Raw genomic sequence first — 24,397 nt, forward strand, 5'->3', positions numbered from 1 at the left:
ACAGAATGCCTTCAAGATGAAAGCAAGACTGGGAAGGCAGCTTCTGGTTCAGAGGCAAACAGGGCAGCTCAAGATAGCTGCACATCACAGTACATGCTCACTCATGATCAAACCTTTATTCACATTTCTGCTCCATGAAATTGTTTAGGAAAATGATGAAAGCAGATACTCTAAACTGCACTGCAATTTGGCTCATAAAGACATGCTCACTAAAGGAATATGAAAACCCTTTCAATTAGGGAAGGTTTTGTTATTTTAAAGATTAAATTATTATGCAAGACCAGTTCATTAAAGGAAATATTTTAGTAATTGCTTTACCATACATGAATCATTGATTTTATGCCATGAAACCAAACACCATATAAACCCACAACAGGCTAAAATTTAACAAGGTACAGATCACAACAAAAGAATCATGGGCAAAAAGTAAGATATTTGTGTGTCCTCGTGGAAAATCCATTATACAAAGTAATTTCCTAAAATATAGAAGCAGATGCAATAGCAATGCTTGAAAACATTATTTAATCTGTTCATTCAGAACAAATGCCTGTGCAGGTGATAAATCAGCATTGGGTAGCAACTTGTGAACAGCAAAGGGAATACTATCCAAACAAGGCTGCTCTTTCATTAGGAGCTAGGAGGAAGAATTCAAACAATTTTTATAAGGGTTGCATAGGACCCACTCCAGTGAGAAGGGATACCTGAATTTGTTGTGGGACAGGGAGAGGAGAAGACAAGTGGAACTGCAATTCTTTAATTGTGAAGGGACTACACTCTGGAATTTTTAGGGATGAAACAAACATCATGGACAGGAAAAATGAATAGAAATTGATAAGTCATGTAAATCTGGTTTAGGTGGACTAGAACTGCCAAGGTGTTTTAATTGTCCTGTTAAGTGGTCGTAAAGGAGATGGGGTTTAAAAATTATTATTTATTTATGTTTCCAATTGACCTATATTTGCATGGAAAATGTGTCACCACTTTCTGAAAACACCTACATGAAACTTAATATAGTACTTTTTTGTTCATTAGGAAATACCCAAGATAAACTCTCCTCACTCTAAGAGACACTGAATCCTCTGTGATCTGGTAAATCTGATGGTTCTTCTATAACAGGCTAAAAACTCCAGGATAGCTAAGATTTGGAGACCCAGAGCAAGCATTATTATCAGAGGCACCAATTTTTCTGACAAGAAAACAAAAATGGGAGACAGTGACATCTCCCATATAAGCGAGAAACTTTCCTGCTCTCTCTCCAACTCTTCTATGTCACTCATACTCCCATACAGGTCAAATGTCTACCAAGTTTTAGTGGTGAGGAGAACAAAGCAAGCCCAACTTGAATTCTTGCTGGTCCAATACACATCTGCATGACACAGACTTCTCTTTTCAAAAACAGTTACTACAGGATATTTTGTTGTCTTCTTCAGTTGAAGGCCCAGTGCAATTTATCAAAACCTTCACTTTTAAAAAATGGAAACATAGGAGCAAAGAACACCCAATATGTTAAACTGAAGATTTCAATATAACTCTTTCTCCTCCTCTGTTCTTCATTTACATAAAAAGATGGTCCAAGCCCTTCTAGACACATTGATCTATGCTACAAAGTACTGATATACAGCTCCAGCTTTGCTGTTAGTCTTTTACCTGATTAATTTTTACCTATCAGGCTCAGGATTCCTAAGAAGCAAGCACATCTTACCCCTTTGGGACACAGGCACAAAACAAGACTTAGAACTTGAAGGACTTTTTGGGAATTTAGACATTCCAAGTCCAAGAACAGGATCCTCAACCCTGTCAGCAATCCCTGACATCTCCTAGCATAAACTGTCTCACTCCATTTACCTAAATCTATCATGTTGTCAATAATGTTTGCAATTAAAAGTCAAATGCAGCATGAACCAGAATGCTCATAATGGCATCTCCCAGTACTGTCCTAAATACCAGGCTGCAAAGACAACTGAAGTTCTGCATTTCCTCTCTAAAGCTATCTTGTATTCTTGGCTGCAGAATGGTTTCATCCCCAGCAAGAAGAGTAGCATATCATTCTGTGCCCTTGTATCTCTAGCCCAGTGGTGCAGAGACACTCCTAAAGTTTCACTTTCCATCTGTCCTCCTTCAGCATTCTGATTATCATAAATCCCTTTTTTAGGTGATGGCAGTGAGCCTTGGTCCACTTACATTTCTCTGTAGATATCACTCTGACTTGCTCAGTCCTATCACTCAAGAAAAACATGGTGGAAACAGTTTGTGTTTTCTGACTCCAAGCCTAGGTTGACTCCCAAAACAACAGAACATTATCAACAAAACAGGCAGAATCTTAACCCCACTATTTCTGCAGGGCGAGCATAATTAGATTATTTATCTATCAGACACAAATTTCACTAATCTCCTGACAAGCAAATTCTAAAGATGAAAAGGGATGAAGTGCCCTCTTGCTGCAGCAACAGCTGATAAAAGCATAAAAATCACCATGATTTGGTGTACAGATATTCAGAGGGATGAGGCAGATTTAGCAGCAACCTGGCAGTGTTAATGCTTGGGTCAATAAAGCCAATAGAAGGACAGCCCAGCATGAAATATCCAGTTCTGTAGGCGTCGGTGGCATTTTGGTACACTGCAAATCTGTATCACTGCAGACCAGTTCCCTCTGATACTGAATTAACAGCGATTGCAAAAATGGTTGAGGTGGCACACAAAGTCAGGTAAATGAGGTCATGGTACAATCTGGACAGTATAATTTTCTTTCATTTATATATTTTGTCTCAGCTGTGATCCCTGTAACAGCAGAGAACAACACAAGAGAAGCAGAACACGAAACGGACAGTATACAAGTGACTTTTTCTCACCTAAAGATACTGTGGTTGTTCCCTACAACTACTGAGCTCTGACCAGAGGGAGAAAAGCAGACCTGTGACCAAGTTTCTTCCTTCAGGGTACCTTAGCGTTATACTTCAGGGTTTTCTGTTGTGGTTGAAAACTAACTTGTATATTTACTTTCATTATTCAGGTCTAGTGTGTCTAGAACATTTCATCTGAAAATTTGAATTGAATTGTCATATATGCACAGATGGGTCCATGCAGAAGGTTCTGTATTACTTTGCACCAAAGTAACATACTTATCCTTTGAGTCTCCTTTAACAATATAGGCTTCTTGAAGCAATAGCTCATTTACTTAGGAATAAGGAAAAAGGAATTTACTCTGCATCATTATTTATTTTGGAAAGTGTATTGAGGTCTTTATCCTAGGTAAAATTATTTGGAAACTGCTACTTGGAATACAACTCTATGAACCTATTCTTAAGGAATATATCAGATATTAAAGAACTCACAAAAAGCTATGAGCTGGAAACATGAAGCTTAACATAGTTTGTCAGTTTGAATAGTGAAAATACAACAATGTGCACTGGTGCTTCGTATGAGGGAGGAAAAGGCAGTTATGTATCTTTTGAACTTTAAGAGTTTCAGAAAACCTCAATGACTGGGTCAGAGGAAAAAAGTATCATGTTTCTCTGACCACAATACTTCCTCTTAATATTCACCTAAGTATACTTAGATGTGGCTTATATGCATGAGAATTTTCTAATATATAGGTTTATATGCAAATCCAGGGCCACTATTAGTGATAGTACAAAAGCTGTAGCCTTCAATGTGTCTTTACATTCCATTTTGTAACTGAGAACATTTGTTCACAAAGAAGCAGAAATGGTTATTAGAGTCTTCTAGCTCTTAATTAACAGGAGCATAAACGATCTGTGTACACTGACTCTGCATAATGCTGGTGTGAGGGAGAAGCCATTCGTTTTTTTTTTTCTAATATGCATCAAGTGCTTAAGGAATGTCATCGAGTCCTCTATCCATCCTATCTGTTCTGCCCTGAAATCCAAAAAAGAGACAAAATATAAAAACCCCAAAAACTTTCAGATGTCAAAATTCTCTCACTATGTCAGAAACAAAATAAAGGTCCAAGATTTCATTTTTTCCCATGCTACCAACATTCAGCTCCACATAAAGCCCCTTCTGTGACAGCATGATCAAGTATTGCCATCCTGAGTTTTCCCAAAAGGACAGAGTTAACACTTTTCTGAAGGGTCACCACATGGGACTTCAAAGAGGGTAATGGGAATTTTGAGAAACATTTATAGAGAAAACTAAAATTCTTGAAGAAAAGTGAACTAAACACCTGCCTACACCTTTGATTGCCTCAGCCATCTACAGTAGCTTCTTCCTCTGTAACTACTTTCTTCACAGCTTTGCTTTGCTAGAAAGACTATCCACGTGCATGTACAATTATTTGTGGTTTCTAACACCAACCAGTTAGGAACATCTGCCCAATGCACTCCCAGCTAATACAGGGAGACTCAGTTGCCAAAACTGCACATGTTTCTACTGACAGCTCAAAGCCTGGTGCAGGTGAACTTCCCTTTGCTCAGCAGGGGAGGAGACAAAGACTGGGTACCTTCAGATAAGGGCTGAGACCCCAGAGGGCCTCAAACTGGAAGGTAAGAGCAGTTAATGGCCTCTCCATGCGGACATGGAGAAAGAATCCAGTGAGATATTGGAAGACCCCAGATGATAATTCACCTTTGGATCAAGAGGCGCACGCGGGGCACATGAACATCTTGTGCATAAACTGTGAGGAATTTCTTTGTTCAAGGTCCTTCTCCAGAGGCACCCAGCTTGAGCTTAAAAATAAACCAACTCTGCCTCAAAACCAGGGTCCAAACTCTTCTTTAGTAGTTCATGCCTTTACATCATTTAAAAGTTGAAACATGAACATCACTCAACTCTAAATACCAGATGATGCTTCCCTAAAGAATGGTCCCCCTAACCACAGCAGCAGATGTTGCACAACTTAGAGAACTTTTTAGTGGGATGTTTGGTAAATAGTCCACAGAATGCAGACAACAAAGCAATTTAAGTATTTTAAGCTTCATATTACAATTTCTTTTCACATAGTCAAACTATATTTTCTTCCACCTGACAACCTGAAAAAGGCACATTTTTACACTTTTCCATATTCCAGCAGATTAAAGTGCAGTTTTTTCCAACTGATGTCTATATTAGATGACCCTTGGACTTGAATGAACATAGGCCTTCTGACTTATATCTTTGTAAAGAAATAAGTCCTTTTTTAATTTTGAAAAAGCTTTTACCTGTGAAAGGCTTTACCTTTCTGCATCAAGATTGCAAACCCCTGTATTTACATGTTGTGAAAGGTATATGAACTGCTAACATCTTAATTTTCTCAGTCTAGACAAAATCAACAATCTCTAAATAAAGGATGATCCTCCAAATAAGCATCCTGTTACTACAAAGCAAAAGACTGAAGCCTTCATCCTACTGGAGCTCCTTGGAAATTAACACAATTCCAGCCATCGGCATGACTCTTACCACAATTAACAAGTTTGGACAAAGCAGACAAGTCAAGAGTGAAGAAGTGGAGGCCCTATAAATGCTCATGAACATCAGTCCACTGGGAACTAGCTACAACACCATCAGTGCTTTAGAGGAAAGCATATTCAAATAGTCAACAAGAATATGCTGCTTGAATGTTTGTTTGCAATGGCTTTTGGAATTAGCATGCATATGCAGAAAAACTAAAGGTATTTGGGGGAAAAATGCTTTCTAGTGTTCAATTCAGGAGTTAGTTCTTGAATACAAAGAGAGAAAAGGAAAAGACAATGTGTGTATAAAAATAGCATGTCAGTCTAAATCCTACAACAATACCCATTTCAGAGAATGGTAAACAGGTTGTGATTACATTACACCACCCTTAGTTCACTTGGTGCCCTAGAAATACAGCACTGATTTTCAGAGCATCTTACAATTACTGCATCTGTCATCCACTGTCATGACTCTGGAATCCAAGCAGACAAGCAAGCAAGCAAGTAAACAACGCAAAAGAAACAGCACTGAGATCCCCAGACAAGGGAAATTGTAGAACAAAACATGATTTTTCTGGGGCTTTTTTTTTCTGATTCATCACTGATATTTATTCTTCTGATATAATTCTTTCTTACAGTTGACAAGAAGCAAAACAAATTCTACTCATTGGTTAAAATGCTTAAACTACATCAAGACGAAGAATAAATTTTTGAATGCTTGAGGAATAGTCACATTTTATTTTGACTAAACACCATTCTATTTTTCAAAATAACTGTAACTTCTGAAATATTTAATGAAAGAAGTTACTGGTGTTTTACTTAACTACATCAAAAAGTATTTGAAAATCACATAAAGGGAAGTCCTTGAAAATCACCTGCTGGACAGAGAAGGAATTATTTATATGTTTGTAGCAGAATAAAGATAAAATGACCAGCCTGTACTACTTCTAGCATAGCACTGTGAAGGATTACATATCGAAGAAAAGGGAGGGAGAAAGGAAGGCCAGGATTATTTAATCAGTATGTGCTGACACTCCCTATTGGCTCAGAGTCTGTTACTCCAAAACTAAAGATGAGACTAAGTTCTTTGGTAGATTTTCCAGGTGTGCATTTTCTTTAGGAAAAGGCATTAGGTCCTGCAATTAAACTTACTTTATTGTTTTTATCTTGTATGAATCAAATTTTATCTACTGAATATGTTACTCACAATTGCTTATTATTTTAGTGATTATTTAGCATGATTTCTTCAATGATTTTAACCATTGAAAGGCTAAGAAATCTTAAAATTTAGGGTTTCATACTACCCCTTGCTCTGTTGTGACTACATGAACCTCACAGTTTATATGTAATCTGCTTATATTTCTTAGTACAATGACATTCAGATATTTTTGTCACTGAGATGTAAAAAGACAAGATTTAGTGTTCTGATGTAGTTACTCAAGATTGAGTTAACTTCATTCAAACATCAGCTGTGAGCCAGATGCCAGTCCCTGCAGGCTTTCCTTTTGTCACGGGAGGTAAAACAGTCCCTTTAACATGTAATTCATCTTTGGGATATAGAAAGCTCCTGTCCTAATAATGCTTTTTAGTCTATAGACTGTGAAGAAAGACTGCTTGTTGGCTACAAGTAACATCACAGACGCCTAAATTGAATCACCAGAATCCCATGGTAGCTGCTATTTTAAAATATCTTTGTTGTGTAGTGCATGCCTGTTACCTGCCAGAACAGCAGCCAGGTTATCTATCTAAAGATCTGTCCTTATCTATCTGGATCTATATATCTACAGATTAGCAATAAATCTATAAATCCAGCTACCTAATAACTAAATAATTAGATAATGATGTTGTGGCATACAGTGTTGCCTTTATACAAGTCCTGTATGATCTTTTCTATTTTGTATAGCCAATTCACAGCAATTTTCATTAAAATACACAAATTAAGGAAGCTCCTGGTTCTGGCTCCTGAAGAAGATTGAAATTGTAATCTCACTGCACATTCAAAATTAAAATTGAGATTAGGAAGAGTTTACTGTTCAACCTTTAACAAAAGGTACTAACTTGAATAAATACCTTATTAAAATACAGAAAACAAAGAGTTTCATCATGGTGATCAGTGGAGCTGTTAGGGATCTAGATCAAGGCTCTTGTTTTTCACACCTTCCCAGATGACCCACCAAAGGGGAAAGACAGAAACTAAGTTCAGGTAGAAATAAAATTACACATTTGGAGGAAAAGTGCTATTTTAAGACAGAAATGACAGGCTTTGAAACCTCCAGTTGTTAATACTTTGGAAAGCAATAAAGAGCAATGAGAAGTGCCATAAAATTCTGCATAAATTCAATCAACACCTTGGCCCTTGTGTGCAGTTTTCACCTCCTTTTGCCCTCACACACAAACCCCCTGAGTTCTCAAAGGGACTGAAAAAGACAGAAAGTCACCAAAAATGATCAAACATAGGAACCAGATCCCTCATTCTGGGGAAAAAAGATACGGGTGACACAAGTCTATAAAAATCAGGAGAGAAGGGAGATAGGGAGGAATCACTCATTAACTCTTCCAGTAATAAAAATTAAGAGCTATAAATTAAATTAGCAGGTCCTTATTCAAAACAAAGAGAGGGAGGTAACTCCTTCCCACAGTGTGTGCTCCAGCAGCCTGGAATGCTTTCACAGGAACTACAGGTGCTAAAATGTTACACGCAATGAAAATGTGACTGCTTGATTTGCCAAGGAACAAAGATCCGTTATGGCTATTAATACAAATGTCAAAATTATTAGAGGCTATTAAGACTCCTCACAGGAATTTCTTTGTGCAACCTTCCCAACATCTTACCCAGGCTGGTGGAGGCACAATGAGAGCCCAGATACAGTCCTGATCTGAATTACAGATTTCCCAAGATCTTCCAATTTCCAAAAAATATTATTCTTTAACATATGGAAATGGAATACTGAATACAGGACTGTTCAGAAAGTAAATTTAAATAAAGTGAAGTGATATATAACCAGTGATAACTTAAGGGAAACTTCAAAGGATTACTCTAACTCCTATCTCACACCCCAAAATTATCAAACACACTAAGTTCTTCAGTTAAAAAGAAAGCAAAATCATAGAGAGAACAAAAATATATGGAGAAAAAAATTAGAAAAGCCTTCAAAATTATACAGTCCTCTGATAGGACACTACAGAAATTTTCAATGGACAAATTTAAAAACTAAGAAATATTTGTGGTATGTATGTATGTAAGTCTACTTTCCTGAGCCACCTTTTGTGGCCACAGAAGTGGAAAACCCACTATGAATCTAAAAGAGGAGTAAAATCAAACACTGGATTGACAGTCAGCTATTGCAATGAAAAAGACAAATCCACAGTACAGAAATGTATATTTACATTTCCTGTTTAGCCACCTCAAACATGTTATGACCTGTAAGGTGGATTATGTCCAACACAACACTACAAAGTGAAACCTTGTACAACTTACCAACCTCCTCAATAAAATCTGATTTATTTCCAGTCAAGCTGTCTGGAAGGGCTTTGACTGTTACCAGCTTTTGCTGAGAAACCACTAGAGATTTAAGACATCTTGAGATGCACAGTATTTCAGAGTATGAATACAGATAGTTCTCTCAGTGATGAAATTGATGTTTATGCTGAACTCTAACTGTATTGTCCACATTCATGTACTTTATATTTCTGCATTTAGAGGAGTCTCAAACCTTCAGAATGGGGAAGACTTCTAATTAGAGAGGATGCTTCACAGACTCCTAACTTCCCATTTGCAATGACAAAACATCTCTTCAGCAATTTCTGAACTGCTTAAATGGAAAATTGCTTCTGTTCCTGTTTCCAGCTGTTGAGCTCCATTTAGAAATGACCTGAGCCAGCACCAAATGTCTCATCCAAGCACTAAAACTACCAGGTATTTAGGAGGCCATCAGTCTTCAAACCAGAGATGAAGAATATCTTCATTAGCATTACGCAACTCACGAGAGAAAGCTGTGCTATCTGAAATAACATTCAAAGAAATAGGTAGGTAAACCATGCAATGCAAAGTTTTTGGTTTAACCTCTTGGATGGAGGAAGTAGAAAGAAAAACGTGAACAGTGAAACATCATTCCCAGTAAAACTCTGGATAGCTTGGAGTGCACATTTCGCCTTTTGCAGTGTAGTCCACAGTTAAACCTGTTCTACCAGCAGATAAGCTCAGACTCTAAAGCTGTTGTAACTTCATATTTTGACAAGTTCTTAAAATTTGAAATTATGGGCAGGGAGGGGACTGGAGAGGCTTTTTTCCTTCCAACATGCTTGATGTGTTGGACAGGGAGACAAATCTATATATCTCAACTTGCATGCATTGAATCATCAGCATTTCTGTAAAATTTTGACTCCTGGCATTTGATGCTGTCAGGCTGTCAGTTTCAAACCACTGATGAACCAAAAATCTGCCTTGCTAAAAGGTTAATGGTGAGAAAGTGAACATAAGAGTTTAGATTAGATAGATGCTGCTGAAACAATTGGAGCGAGACATATTAGAACCACTGATGAGTAAAAGCACTTAAGTAAATGAAATAAAAGGCAAGCACAGAATGAAACCCACACAGCATGCTCCCAGCTGCCTGATCTCAAAACTCTGGAAGCGTGCACATCAAAATGAGCATGATCAACAAGCTCATTCTCATTTTTCCTCAAGCTGCAGATTTGTAATGCTAGAAGGTGCTTTTGTATCAAAAGTATTTTTTAAGCAGAAAGCCTTCTTTCTTCCCTGCTTTATCTCCTTTTTTACTTTCTTTTACATAAATGTAAAGGAAACAAGTCCCCTTACTCTCTTTGTCATATATTTTACAATTTGCAGGTTGCCATTCACAATTAATTTCTATCTTTTCTAGGAAAAAATACTTTAGTCAGACTGCACTGAGTGAATGAAATTCCTTCCTACTCTCCCAAGAGAACCATGCCTGTCTAGATTGCAGCTGGTAACTTGCATGATCCAGACTGCACCATCCAGCCTAGAAAACACAGTTATAAAACCTCCCTCTTTTACAACAATTATTGAACCTTACAACTGCTACATGAATATTCACTTTCTTTTGCAGCAGTAAGGGAAGCGGTGCAGCTACTTCCATCTCTGAGAAGAATAAAAAAATCTATGAAAACAGTAAGCAGGGAATGTTTCTTCTTTAATATCATCCTCTTTAAAGTGGCAACAATATTTCTTTGCTCTTTTATGAAAATTATGATGTCAAACTGACAAGTAGCTGTTCAATGACATTTTTTCAAATTCAATTATCATAAACAAAAGAACAAACCCATACTGTCATGCAGATTATCCCAGATTTAATGCTGACAACAAATATTTATTCCATTTTGGAATTACACTTCTTTTCTCCTCAAATTAACTTTCATTTTTTTAGATTTGGGGGTTTTCCCCTCACCCTAGATCATTTAATTCAGACATTACTGAGAAAGAATAGGGAGATATTTTTATTTTAAACACTTACAGGGAAGACTGCAGAGCAACAAATGACTCAAAACACAAATGGAAAATGACTTTCACCATGTGTTTCAGCTTTTCTTTCCAGCAAGTGCTTTAGGTACCGAGGCTGCTGCATGGAAAGCATCAGCTGTCCAGGTGGAGGACTCTGCTCTTTGTGTGGCCAGTGCATGGCAAAGAGCCCAGCAGAAAGCAGCCACCAGCAGCCCCTGCTTGGCCACGGCTCACTGCTGCAGCAGGACCTCCTCCCCAGGAGATGCCCTCTCTCCTTCTCCTTGCCTTTTATTGGGAAACTTTTATAAAGCACTTAGGCAACTAACTAATAATATGAGCTCACATCTCTAGTATTTAAGGATTATTTTAGACACACAGAATGCCAAGAACCTCCTATAGAAATACACAAAAAGCATTAAAAAGACTTCTTAGAAACTGGCCCACAGATTTTTTATCTTACCAAGTGCCTGGCTTATCTATGATCCTTTCACACTACTTTCCTCCTTCCTCATTTCCTTATTTAAGGCAGAAAACAAGAAAGACACATGGCACATTTTAGGAGAAAAGGCAATTCAAAAAACTTGTTGCTTCATTTCTGCACACAGCTTACTGACTTTTGCTGTGAAAAGCCAAAGTTGAGGGAAATTTATATATTTGTACTAAGAGCTCCCAAAGTATCTCCAAATAAACAGTCTACTTGGTATCTCTCCATTCAGCTTTCTATAAAATTTTACAAACAGTTGATTCTAGTTGCTTTTTTCTTTGCGGGGGGGGAATGAAAGGATAATTTCCATGTAGGTTTTATTATCACAATATAATTTCTAAACCACTCATTCATACCCATTTTCCTCACTTGGACAAATGGCACCTCACACAGAAGAGGAATTAGTAAAGCTCTTCCTCTTTTTTCTGCCAAGAAGAAGTACAGTTCTGTTGTATTTAGGAAGGAAAAAACACAGGGTGGGAGTGGTGAATTTTCACTTACTAAGCAAACATTTGAAAGAGCAACACATCCTAAAGACTTTAAAACTTGTCTTGCTTAACTCTAAACTTATATTATTCTTTAGAGTAAGAAAATTGAAACCACATCACATAGAAATAGAAAACACGTGTGCAAGTTTAATGGCCAAACAGGCAGAAAGGAAAAAACGCAAGCTAAATAGAGCCAGGAGAGAATATGGTTTTCACACAAAAGTAACCCCCTATTCTAATATGGACCTCCGTAGCAGGAGTGGATTTCAGGATCCTCAGCACTCTTTTTCCTTCTTTTCTTTTCCCTATCCAGCATCTCCAAAGTGTGCAGAAGAGCCAGAGAACCCTACAGATGAAACCTGTGCTATGCAGAGTATGATACACTTTTAAACAGCCACAGAGAGAAAACCCCAACTAATTGTAAAAGAAATACCTCCTCTCCCATTGTGAAGCCAAGCTGCCTTTCAGCAGCTGGAAGTGTCCAAGGAGAGTCCTGGAGTGCTGCCCCTGCCTTGCATGAGCTCAGCTCAGCGAGAGCCGGAGCCCAGCCCTGACACTGACTCACGGGCCGGGCCATCCCCAGGAAACAAAAGTTCCACTTGTTTATTTCACAGGAAATCTGGACCTTTTCCTACCTCTGCTCACTCACAGCAAGAAGTTTCCTCTCCTTTCCAGCTTAAACTTTCCTGGCTTCTTGAGACCACCAGCTAAGAAAAGCAAGGATGTGAGTGACAATTTACAGAACTTTTGTGAACAGCCCAGGCAGTAAATATTGCAAATAACTATCGACAAATGAGCTCATGACAAATTCTGAATGTATTGGTCTTTCTGGTGGGGGGAAAAAAGGTTGAAATTTCAGGTAACTTATCTCTTTGTTATTTTGTGGAACAAAATTGTGGGTTTTGTTTTTTAAAGAAAAATATTCAAGAAGCTGAAATATCATAAACATGAAGCTCTGTTCCATTAAAATCTTATAAATTCTTAATGCTGCCTCCCTAAAAACATTCAACTTTAAAATGTCTGAATAAGGTCAGGGGAGGGAAAGACACAGATGATTTTGAAGAAATTAAAGATTTATGTTTAAGCAAGCCACAAGGAATTAAACACTCTCATTTTCATTTGACTACTAAAAAGTAATCCTCAGCTAGGAAAAATATAAAGAAAGAAAACATTTCAGAAAAATTCCACAAGGTAATAAATCTAAATAGGCAACAAGAGATGAGGGCATATATTTGACTTCAAAGGTTATATTCAATTTGGTTTAAATTCATCAGCCTTTTTATTTATGTAATTTTCAAAGTGGTGTAAGTAAATGTCAAGGCAGGTAATTTTTTTTGCATAACTATTTCTTCAATTTTCAAAGGTAATGTGTGCTAAGAATACCAGAAGTTATTTCATTATAATTTCTTTATAATCTTGTCAAAGTTATAAAATGTAACAACTCAGATGTAGTAATTAAAATCAGTTATACTATCCAACAAAGTCGAAATGGAGCAAGAAAGAAAAATACTGAGAAACACTAGGACAGTTTATAAAATGAAATAATATTGATTTAAATAAATTATATTGCTTCAGGAACCAGTCCTCTTAAACTCATCAGACAGTAACTCAGCTAGCTTGCATGTCAGTACTATTACCTTCTGAAGCATTTTCTCTGTACTGTTGAAACATGAGACAAAAGTTCCTAGAAATTCAGTTTACAGCTCCATCAAGTACCTTTGAAACTCAGGAAATCAGCTTTATTATAAGCTATGTAAGCAAAGCGTTTTGGGAATTTGAACAATTCTTCTTTTAGAATGCCTTTTGGGGTAAAAGGCCTGGTAATGGTACAACAGAAATTCAGAGATTTACAGTGACTTGCAAGCTAATGATCACCAGCTGGATCCATGGCAACTTAAAATATATAGACTTTTATTGCCATCCTATTATGAAATAAAATTGCATTAGCTTAAACCTACACATCCTGTTTTTCTGACTGGAGCATCCTAAGATTTCCTAATCAAAACCATGACTGAAATAACAGGAGTTTTCTTTCCCACAGAGCACTCCTCCAGGAGGACTCAGTCTGTGCCCCAGGAGGACAGATCAGACCTTCCACATTGCTTTTAGGAATAACTGGTAGTACCATCAATACTTCTTACACTACTCTGCTTCTATTTTAAGATGTTCTTCAAGCAGCTTGAATCAGAAACAGTTGAAAATACTTTCATGCATATGTTTGGTGTGTTTCTTTCACACTGACAGTTTTTTTTCTGAATAAAGTCCAACTGTATACATGTAGAGTCTTGTGGCACGGACAACTAACTTGCAATTATTTACAGTCAAATAGCTGCTTTAATAAAAAAAAAAAAAAACCAAAAAAAAAAAACAAAACAAAAAAAAAACAACCCTTTTCATAAAACATCACAGACAGCACAAACCAGTGTGTGAGTAACACATACCCTTGGTGTGTTACACACCTTTTTGGCAATCCTTTGCCAAAAACCAGTAATGCAGGCTGATGTGTAAGCTGAACCATGTCATCGATACCTGGACAAATCTGTTCAGAGAGCTTGAACATTTCAGAAACCAAAGTGACAGAACATGAAAGCACAGATGGGATAGCACGGAAGGGAAGGAAGCATTCAGGACATCAGGAGTCACTCTGCACTCACATTGCACAGTTCAGTGACTCAGCAAAGAGTCACTGCCAGCTGAAGTTATTGAATTTATATCTCTCTTTAAACTTAATTTTGCATTTCTCATTCATTTCCCTCAGCGCTAGGTCCTGCTTTGAGTCTGCCTCCCCAAAATAGGGCAAGCTGCTTTTCAACTTTCCCTGTCAATCTTAATTCCCCTACTCCTCCTTCTTATTCCTCCAGAACAGGGTAGTAAATCTTTTAAAGTATTTATTTATAATGTCCACACTGCCTCATGAACATCAGCCACCATTTGCAAACGTATACTGTTTTTTCACATAATGAAAGAAACACAAATCCTGTTTCCACAGTGAACTCAAGGAACGGGAAGTCACACCAGCAAAGGAGAGGGACCCTGCTGCAGGCAGCCCTGCTCTCATGACAGCTGCAGAAGGGTCAGGGTCCTTCTTCCCCTGCAGCTTTCCTCACAAGATGGCACTAGAATAAATGGTTAGGGCAGGGATGCCAGACTGCAGCAGACAGACACTTCAAAGCAGAACATGAATGTAGCTTGAACAGATGAGTGCCTCCTCTGTTCCTACACGGAATTCGACAAACTGCTGATGCTTGCCACGTCCGCTGCTGCCACTGCTGGTGGCTGTCTCTGAAGAAAGGAATGCCAGAAACCTGTGCTTTCAAGTGCAAAGTGCTGCACACACACTTGGTGCTCCCACTGTGTGCTCTCTGCCTCAGCAGGTGTTTTTAATAGTGTTGCTAGTCACTACCAGGTGGCTTTTCTTGCATCCATTTTTAATCTCAGGATTTTGAGCACTGACTCCAACATTTCTATTAGGGGAGAAGCACTTCCAAAGGCATGGGAGACGCAAAGCAAGTGACAATGAGCTGTGAGCTGCAGACACACGTGGCACACGCAGCCAGGGCTGGCCCTGCACCACAGGTGCCTCTGGGCAGGGCTGGCGGAGCTCAGGCTCATCCTCAGCTGGCTCAGAAACACCAGGAGGAGCCTCCAACTTGTGTCTCTCAAAGAGTTCTCTTTAAATGACAACTGAAAATTAAGGGGTAAAAATGTTTTCTGCAAGCAGGCAGGCAGACACTGTCAGAACAGGTGTGCAAAGACAGACTCCCAGCACAGTTTCTGGTTCCTGGCTTGCCAGCTCAAAATAGAAACTCAGACCTTGCAGGCATTCAGTCTCAGAGTTTACAAATTTTTATCTTATTACAAAGGACAGGTAGACTTAATAATTGACAAGAGCTTCTAGCCCTTCTAGCCCTTGTGTCTACTTCCATTAGTTCTTCTCCATTTCTCCTATCCAAAACATACTGAATATATAAAAAAATAAAAATTTCTGTATGAATTCAGTGCTTTGCAGTAAGGATCCCTAAACACCAGTTAACTAGATCTTACAAGTTGCTGACTCTAGAGCCATGAAAGCCTCCCCCTTTATATTAAATCATTACAGTGTCTGCAATACTCCCTGGGCTGATGGCCGAGTATATAATTTACACTAAGTTGTGGCAAACATTACTGTGATCTCATCAAAGGATGTTAATGAAATCTAGCTCTAAACAAATCCACCACTGCTAGCCAACAATAAAAGTTTTGCCTGAAGAAAGTTACAAATACATGTCAAGTGGAAAATGTAAAAAGTACTTTCAATAGTCTCTTCTGCAGTAAGGACAGTTTTCAGAAAGACAAAAATAGCTTTTTAAGACCTTTTACTTTATATTCATCTATCATGGTCTTTACCATTTCCAAGCTGAAGCCTCAGCTGACAAATCAACCCAATACAGTTAACTCAGACTAAGAAATGTATTGGTTGAATTAATTTTCCCGTAGTTGTAGAGGTTTATTCTTAGATACAGGAGAGGAAAAAATGATAGCTTGTTAGAACAATGGAAGCACATACAGATTATATTGGAAGGAAGTCCAACCTAGCAACAGAAGCTTTAGATAAGCTACTACAAAATGAAAAAGGAAAAAAATAAGTAAGAATAAGCACCTGTTTAAATGTGTTGAAGCTGCAGAGCTGAGGTGAGACATGTGAGACAGGCATTTCTATTTGACCATAAATATTGTGCTGCTCAAGAGTGTTACCCTGAATTTTCTCAGGACACACAACCTGTCTGTATGTATATTGTATTTCTCCTAAAAACTCGTCTGTTGGTGAGTTTGACTGCACGTGACCATGACTTCAGTCACGTGCAGCATTGTAAATCAGTTCACTTACATTTATCAGTAATGGAAATTTGTCAGAGCCAAGCATCAGGAATCTGATTCTGCAGAGACACAGCCAGTGGTTGAACTCATCAGCACCAACAGGCAATGAAATGGACTACAAAGCATAAGTATTTGATTCTTCTATTTTTCTAAAAGAGCAGAGCTCTGATAGTGCTGCTCAAACAAATCTCCCAAAACTACATCATTAACTTCACTAGGATAATATGCCTCTTGATTTTAGAACAAATTACAGCTAAGCAATGAATTCTGCACACCAATAAAACCAATGGGGTTTCACACAATTCCTCAGTTTTGCTTTTTATTGAAAGTTTATTGATCACCTTAAAAGGCAAGGGTGATTATATCCCACATTGTCACCACTGAGCAAACACTTGAAGCACATTAAACTGCCTGGTGATTTACAGGAGACCTTAATGGCATCTGCTTCTGCTCACATGGCAGCAAACCTTTCTGCCTTCATGTTCCTGCCAATATTTGTGTAAAAGCCTTTTTAACACCCCAGTAATTCTGTGTGAAATATGATCTAAGCTTATGATTCATAAAATTGAAAACATATTAGAACACAAAGTGATAACACCAACAAAATAAGACCCTGCTGATTCTTCTGTAAATGGGACTGACATTTTACATGAGAAATATCATGTTATAAATAATCCCACATTATAAAATCCTCACACTAGCTTACTGATGCTTCTTAAAAAACAACTGCTGTTAGGAAATATTTTAAATCAAAAAAAGTTAAAATTATCATTACATCAATAATGTTTCATCAATAACTGTATGAAGAAGAAGCAACAGAAAGAGTTTTAGGGTCTCCAAACTTCAGAAAGTTTAAAAAATAAAAATTAAAAAGGGGAAATAGAGGAATGCATTTTTACTCCTTCTTCAGAAGTTTACAAATTATTGAAAATCTAAGGCTACTTGTAAATGATGAATACACATAACAGGGCAAAGATCCCTTTAAAAACTACTTTGCTTGAGAAAAATATGAACGATGTGGAACTCTTCATGCATTGCTACACTTTGAACCAGTATGCAGAGCTTTCAGGCTAAATTGGACCTTGCTAGTGATGGCCAAATTAATGCAGGATTCTCTTACACTCAGCATTACATGCTAAAGAACATGGCAAGGGAGAAATTTCTTGCAGCAGGGGAAAAAGTGTTTAGGGAGGTTAGTGGTCTGCAGTCCTGACAGACATTGTGTCACCGCCTCATGTTTTGGTGCTGGTACCAGGCAAAGACCACAGTGCTGAAACCTCTGAATGGCACCTCTCAAAGGTTAACCTAATCCTAGACAGGAAAAAAGCATCAACAGGAAAGAAGTGCTGTCTTTAGTTATCTACACATTTCAAACAAAAATGATGGATTGTGTTTACAAAATAAAGCCATTATTTTCTACTAACCAAGGCAATTTTAGGAAAATCTGAAGACATAGGAAGGAAGGTCTGTGTTACAAGTTTCCTGAAAATTGTATGTTCCATTTTTGGCTGGGTAAAAAACCTGTTAGCTGCTAGTTTGTGCAAAACAAAGGTAAGACTTCACATAATTATAAAGTGGAGTAACATTTTCCTTCAAGGAATGAAGGCTACTTCATAAGGACACTTCAAAGACTTCAAATGAAAATAAATGCTCCTGCAAAGCCCCACATGTGAGTTAGGAAGTCCACCCAGAAACAGAAGGCAAGCAGGCTTTGAAGAAGTCAGCAATGGTCAAGCAGTAATCCAGTCTAGGTTTTTACTTTATTTAGATTATTCCAGCTCTTCCCTACCCTCTTTATACTAAATGAAAAATGGTCATCTGCGAAATATTAACCAAATGTCCCTCAGCATAATCTAGCTTAGAAGTTTCCATCTCTCTCTGCAGGACCTCCTCCTGTACTGCTGTAACTCAGGGTGGATGTGGGACTAGGTGCTGGGCTATAAATCAGATCACTGGAATCATCTAGGTTGAAAAGAATAATCTTGCAGGCCAAAAAAAGGTACTTGCTGTAGTGCCTGTTTCTACAGACAAGTAGACAAGCATGAATCAAAAGGTGAGAAGTTGCCTCACCAGGTATCAAAAGCCCAGGAGCTTCCTAAAATCACCACTGGGGGTGATTGTGGTTGAAAGAAAATACATCATGTAACTATGCCCATAGCAGAACTTGAGGCTGTAGAAGCCTCCTAACACTTCTCAGCACATCAGTAACTCTAGGCAAATCTGAGTGTTCATTTAAAGGAAAGATTTCACAGATTTTTTTTTTTCAGTCATGACTTCATTGGAAACCATGCACTTCTTTGTTTGTTTCCCTAAAGAACATGAGAGCAATTAACTTTTTAAATGTTTAATTATATCATGCAGCTAACCTCACTGGAATCCATTTTCTGGTCTGAGGCAAAAATGAAAAAAGCAGAACCTTGTCTACAGAAAAATTAGGAAATAATGGCCTAAAAAAAAGCTTCAAGTTTTGGCCAGTGACAGAACTTAAAACTTTAAGACAAAAACTTCTTTAAACCCAAGAGACAATTAAGGAAGGACACATACCTTATCTACTGGGAGGAAGTCATTTTCAACTTCTATTGACCTTGGTCGTAGTTTTATGGGTTTGTCTTTGAAGATATCTCCAAAGCCAACACCTTTGACCTTTTTGGGTTGGATTGTCGTGCCTCCATTGGCTCCTTCTGATTTTGTACTGCAGGAGTCACCACCATCACTCTCAGAGCCTGTAGCATCTTTCAGGCCTGTGAAAAGGAGGGATGAAAGGTGTGAAACTCACTATTTTCAGATCAGATTGTGAATGGAAAATGATCCCTCCCACCATCCTCTCGAGGAAAACGAAACCACAAGAAACAGGTAGAGAAGATGCTCTCTGTGCCATGCACTCATTTTGACTTGGAAAAATGACTTTATTTCATCTCATTGGTGTACTTGTTAGAAATTACACCAATCCACAAATTCACATAACATGCATACTCCAGCACCAAAACTTCACAATTGAGGATGGTGATTTCTTGAGCACCAAGAAAATCCTTATTCCTCAGGCAAAATCTCTTTGGAAGAGACCTCAACAAAAGAAAGAGTTAAATTCAGCTGCAAGGCTCCTGTTGTATAAAACCACGTAAAGCTAACAAGCAGTCAGATCAGGCATGCTGTACCTTAAATCTGTGTGACTCAAGCCAATTATGCAATTAGTATCTAAAGCTACATTACCTAAGTGGGAAATATAAAGCTGAAAGCTGTTCAAACAAATTTGCAATCAAATAAGCTGCATAATATGTTCCCTGCTGAAAATTAAACCTCTCTGCAGCATAGACAGCCTCATAAGAAAAGCACCCATGCACACTCTCCTCTAGGAATATAACAGATCAAAACTGACATTCTGATTTGCATTACTTCTTTCAGTGAATAGGAAAAATTATCTGCATTTATCTGAAAATATCTGTTGCTCAAATAGCAGAGGCCACAGATTCAATAAAGTGATGTTTCGGCCACTTTACAGAAGAGTGCATCAGGCCAAACAGCCACGGGCAGCAAAGTGACCCACTGCAGTTTCCTTCCCTAGACCACTTAAATCTGCCTCCCTACATGAACTGTAGGAAAACCTTTCCAGGAAAACCACAGCAATTGCTGCTACTACAACACTAACTCTACCTGATAATAAGAAGCTCAAATCCTCACATTTCCCTAACAAGCACACATGATGTCACAGATGTGGCTCTTTCAAGTCAAAGAAGAATTTCAAATAAGATTTTCTTCTTAATTACTTTTATATCAAGGTTGACAAAGCAATTTCAATTGATTTTCATCATAAAAGGCTGACAGTACAGATGAACCACAGAAACCAGTGCAAGTCCTGAGGCCTCCAGGTACACCTTCATGATCCAGGACATGAGAAGTTCATCTGTTAAATGGGTTTCAAACCAGGGTGCTTCTAGGAAGTGAAATCATGTCACATCAGGACTTTCAGCCAAAAACAGATAAGCCATGATATGCTGCCCTGAGATTTTCTGTATCTTTAACATGAAAGGTGTATAAAAGCAGAATTAGAGAAAGTTCCCAATTAGAAACAAACAGAAAGACTACAGACTAAACAAAACATTTTGGCCCTCTAACCTCCTGAGTGGCTGCTGCACCTATTGTTGAACATCAGTAATATTTCTATTTCTTCAGGTATTCAGTTCTATTCAAATAACACTGAACAAGTTATTTGCTCCATAAGCTGTGCAGGATTGCAATTTAAATGGATATTAAATAATTATATTACAATACTTTTCTTAAATATGCAAAATTATTGATTTCTTTATGTTTTATTTTTCTAACATAGACCTGGAAGAAAACCTCAAATCTGGTTAATTATCATATTTATTATGGTAATTAGAATAGTAGCATGCCTACTATCAGTAAAATAAATCTTGTGTACTACTTCTCTTCCAGACCACAGGAAATCATTAACCAGGGAATTTAAGCATTGAGTTTGATGCTGCCGGGTGCTCTGGAGAGCAGGAGAGGAGTGGTTATCCATAGCAGAGCCACTGCACAGTGTTTCCAGCAGAGGTACTCGGAGATGCAAGGGTAAATTAAGCCAGACAGGTATAAATCTCTTTGCAGCGTGGCAAAGTCACTGGCCCTTTCTTGTTCCCTCCCCTTGCTCTGACTTGGGCAATAACTGAAGGAGTTGTAAGTTCTACCAGCTGGACCTTCTCCAGCTTTGCAAATTAGCAATCACTAGGGCTCTGGCTGAGACAGAAGCTAGAACCAACTTTATTTACCACTTCTAACTGCGAAGACGAAGGTCAGCAACTGACTATACTGAGTATAAAACTCCCACAACTCAAAAAACTCAAATTGTAGTGATCATTGTCTTTTAGCTGAACAAAATATCTTGATATGGAAAATTACCCTCTGGCAAAGGTTTCTACTGTCATCCTTGCCAAAATCTCAAACTATTCTGTGATGGAGGGAAGAAGCAGTGAAGACACCTCCCTCCAGAAGTAACTGATAAGAATCCATGACTGCCACTCCCTGAATGAATAGAAAAGCTATATTTAAAATAGGTTATTAAAATAGGTACTCTGCCTATTTGTGGAATCCTAGTTGTGGAAGAATAATAATAATAGAAAGAAGAAGAAGATCTGGACGTTGGTCAGTGGATGGAATTAAAATATGAAAGTAATTGTGAGAATTACTCAACAGGTCTCACATGGACTTCAGATCTTTGAAGTATACATGAAAGAAAGATCAGAAACCTCAAGGGGATCTAATAAGAATAAAGCTTTTGTTTGTTTCTGGGTCATCACTTGTTTTTCATTATGGCATTTTCAGTTTTTATGACCATTCTTCTGTGATGAGGCACCACACTTTGTATCAGAAGCCTCACCTCAGGCTCACAACAGATTTCCCAAGCAGCACCCATCTGTGCTTGATGATAATCCAAGAGTTGTTTGTACTCTATACTGCCACAGATCTGTCTCAGTATAGGGTCCTCAAAATGAAAGCTACATAGGAAACAGCATTGCTTCTTTTTCTTTTTTCTTTATTTATTTTTTTTTTTTAATGAGGAATGGACTGGAGCATGGCCTGTCCAAACTAAATTGCATTTGTGTGATCAGATACAAAGCTCCTTCAAAGTTAAAAAGAATTCTTCCAGATCAACTGGGAAAATGACCTAATTTAATTATTTTTGACTGACCCAAACTGAGAAGTTCTCTGCACTTAACTAAATAAATCAGTAAGAATAAAAGGCTTGCTTGTGCTCTTAACACAACCTAGAGACAAAGGGGACAAAAGAGAAGAACAAATCAGATAAATTGAGGATCTGTAGTAACTTTTAGAAAGAATAATGCATTGTTAGAGTACAGAACAGTCCTGTAGAAAATAGTCTAACGTGCTCTTACTATTAAAGACATGCTAAGGAGACTCTCTCTTACCTTCCTGTCCAGACTCTTCTGATTTGGACAGATAAAAAACTTCGAAGCAAGGATTTGCAACACACTGCCCATCCTTGCCTGATAAATTCTCTCCTCACTTATTTTTTCATTGGGTTGTTCCCTAATACATTTATATGTGTGTATATATATGTATCGGTATGTACCTATCAGCAGTTCTCTTGGTGCACTTGCAACCTGGCTCAGGTGATCTTTCCTCTTAAAACCAGAAAAATATTCCTCTTCCAATCACACCAGGGTTGTTTGTTTTGGTTTTTTTTTTTTTTTGTTGTTTTTTTGTTTGGGGTTTTTTTTTTTGTTTTGTTTTTGTTGTTTTTTTGTTGTTGTTGTTTTGGTTTGGTTTTTTTGGGGTTTTTGGGTGTTTTTTTGTTTGTTTTTTTTGTTGTTGTTTGTTAGTTTGTTTGTGTTTTTATTGGGTTTTGGGTTTGGTTTTTTGTTGGTTTGTTTTGCTTTGTTTTTTGTTCAGCTTTTAATAGACTTTTTTGCCACTATGCAAATAGCTTAGCTGTGTGGTAGAACACAGCTGGCTGGATAGTTTCTCTAAAACATAAATGTAGCCCATGGACACAGCTGGAATATAGGCAGGAACCTGAGTGACTCAGACTGTCAGATTACGCATTTTGAGTACGAAATTTTCTTCTTGAAGAGCTACAGCTATTAGGGAGGTCAGGCTGCTAAATGAACATTAGAAACTGGAGAGAATTTCAGTCGTCACAGTCCCCCTCTGCTGCCCAGCACACCCACTCAGCCTGAGACAGCTGTGCTCTACCACAGCCATGGGCTGGAGCACAAGGGTGAGGCCAGCAGCTCATCAAACTGCTCTCAGAAACACTGAGAACATCCTGCTCTTCTTGCAAGCCCATTAAGTACTTCAAATAAAGCCAGTATAGGATAAAAGCTACAGTAGTCAGGCCTCTCACTATTTTTTGCTACTTTTTTTTAAACAGAAACTTCTCTAGAATCTGTCAGTTCTCTGTCAGCATTTGGAGAGCTGACAAGCTAAGAACATAACATCGATAAGGTGCTCACTAACATGCTTACTATCACATCAGTCTTAATAACAGGAAAGTTTTTTCAGAACTTTAATATTTCTCAGGACATATTTCTCAAGTCTTTTTGTAGTGTCACTTCAAATTTCTGGCTCTATAAGCAAAACTGCTATTCTTTTACCTAGATTTATTGTTGCTGAATCATCTGTAGCACCATAAGGTAAGAGCTCAAATCTAAGCACTGGTTGCATTTTTCTAGGAAGTTTCTTGAAGTCTGAACAAGGGCACCATCACCAGCAAGGAGTTAAAATTCCCAGGGGCCAACGGTTCCCAGCTTTTGGCTGGACCAAGATATAGGTCTACAGCTTTTTAAAAACACTCAGAATTTTGATTCTATATTGATTCATTCTCCTTACAAATGCAAGCTCATTTAGTATTCATGAAGATTAAATTTTCTCAAAAGTGTCTGGAGGAATTTCACACTTCACACATTTTTTCCTCTATGGGTATATAAGAGAGATTAGTTTCCTAAAGACATTTCAAACACACCACACTCCTGCTAGAGCAGTTACAGGTCTTTTGAAAGCAACATTCTGAAATGTACCAAAACAGATTAGCTCAAACAGGGATTAAAAAGAGACCACAACATCAGACTTAATTCAGAAACACCCTCCCAGAGCTGTGCTGGCATCAAACCAGGATTCTAAATCAGAAAGATAGTTAGGAATGATAAAGCGCTGTGTAACTAAAGCTGTTAAAACAAAA

The 24,397-nt window shown here is 37.9% G+C and overlaps 1 protein-coding gene across 5 annotated transcripts in view; it reads right to left on the minus strand.

Moving 5' to 3' along the window:
* SH3KBP1 (SH3 domain containing kinase binding protein 1) overlaps positions 1 to 24,397 on the minus strand; it is a 211,649-nt gene that overhangs the window by 62,906 nt on the left and 124,346 nt on the right. For all 5 annotated transcript variants that reach the window (XR_005952296.1, XM_041399855.1, XM_041399857.1 and 2 more), the window contains one exon: positions 19,243 to 19,439. Coding sequence is in view for 4 of the 5 variants with exons in the window: in XM_041399855.1 (XP_041255789.1) it covers positions 19,243 to 19,439 (197 nt within the window). In the remaining variant the exon portion in view is untranslated. The remainder of the gene's footprint in view (positions 1 to 19,242; positions 19,440 to 24,397) is intronic.

This window comes from Onychostruthus taczanowskii, unplaced genomic scaffold (assembly GCF_017590055.1).
Source record: "Onychostruthus taczanowskii isolate IOZ18803 unplaced genomic scaffold, ASM1759005v1 scaffold17, whole genome shotgun sequence".
Lineage (NCBI taxonomy): Eukaryota > Metazoa > Chordata > Aves > Passeriformes > Passeridae > Onychostruthus > Onychostruthus taczanowskii.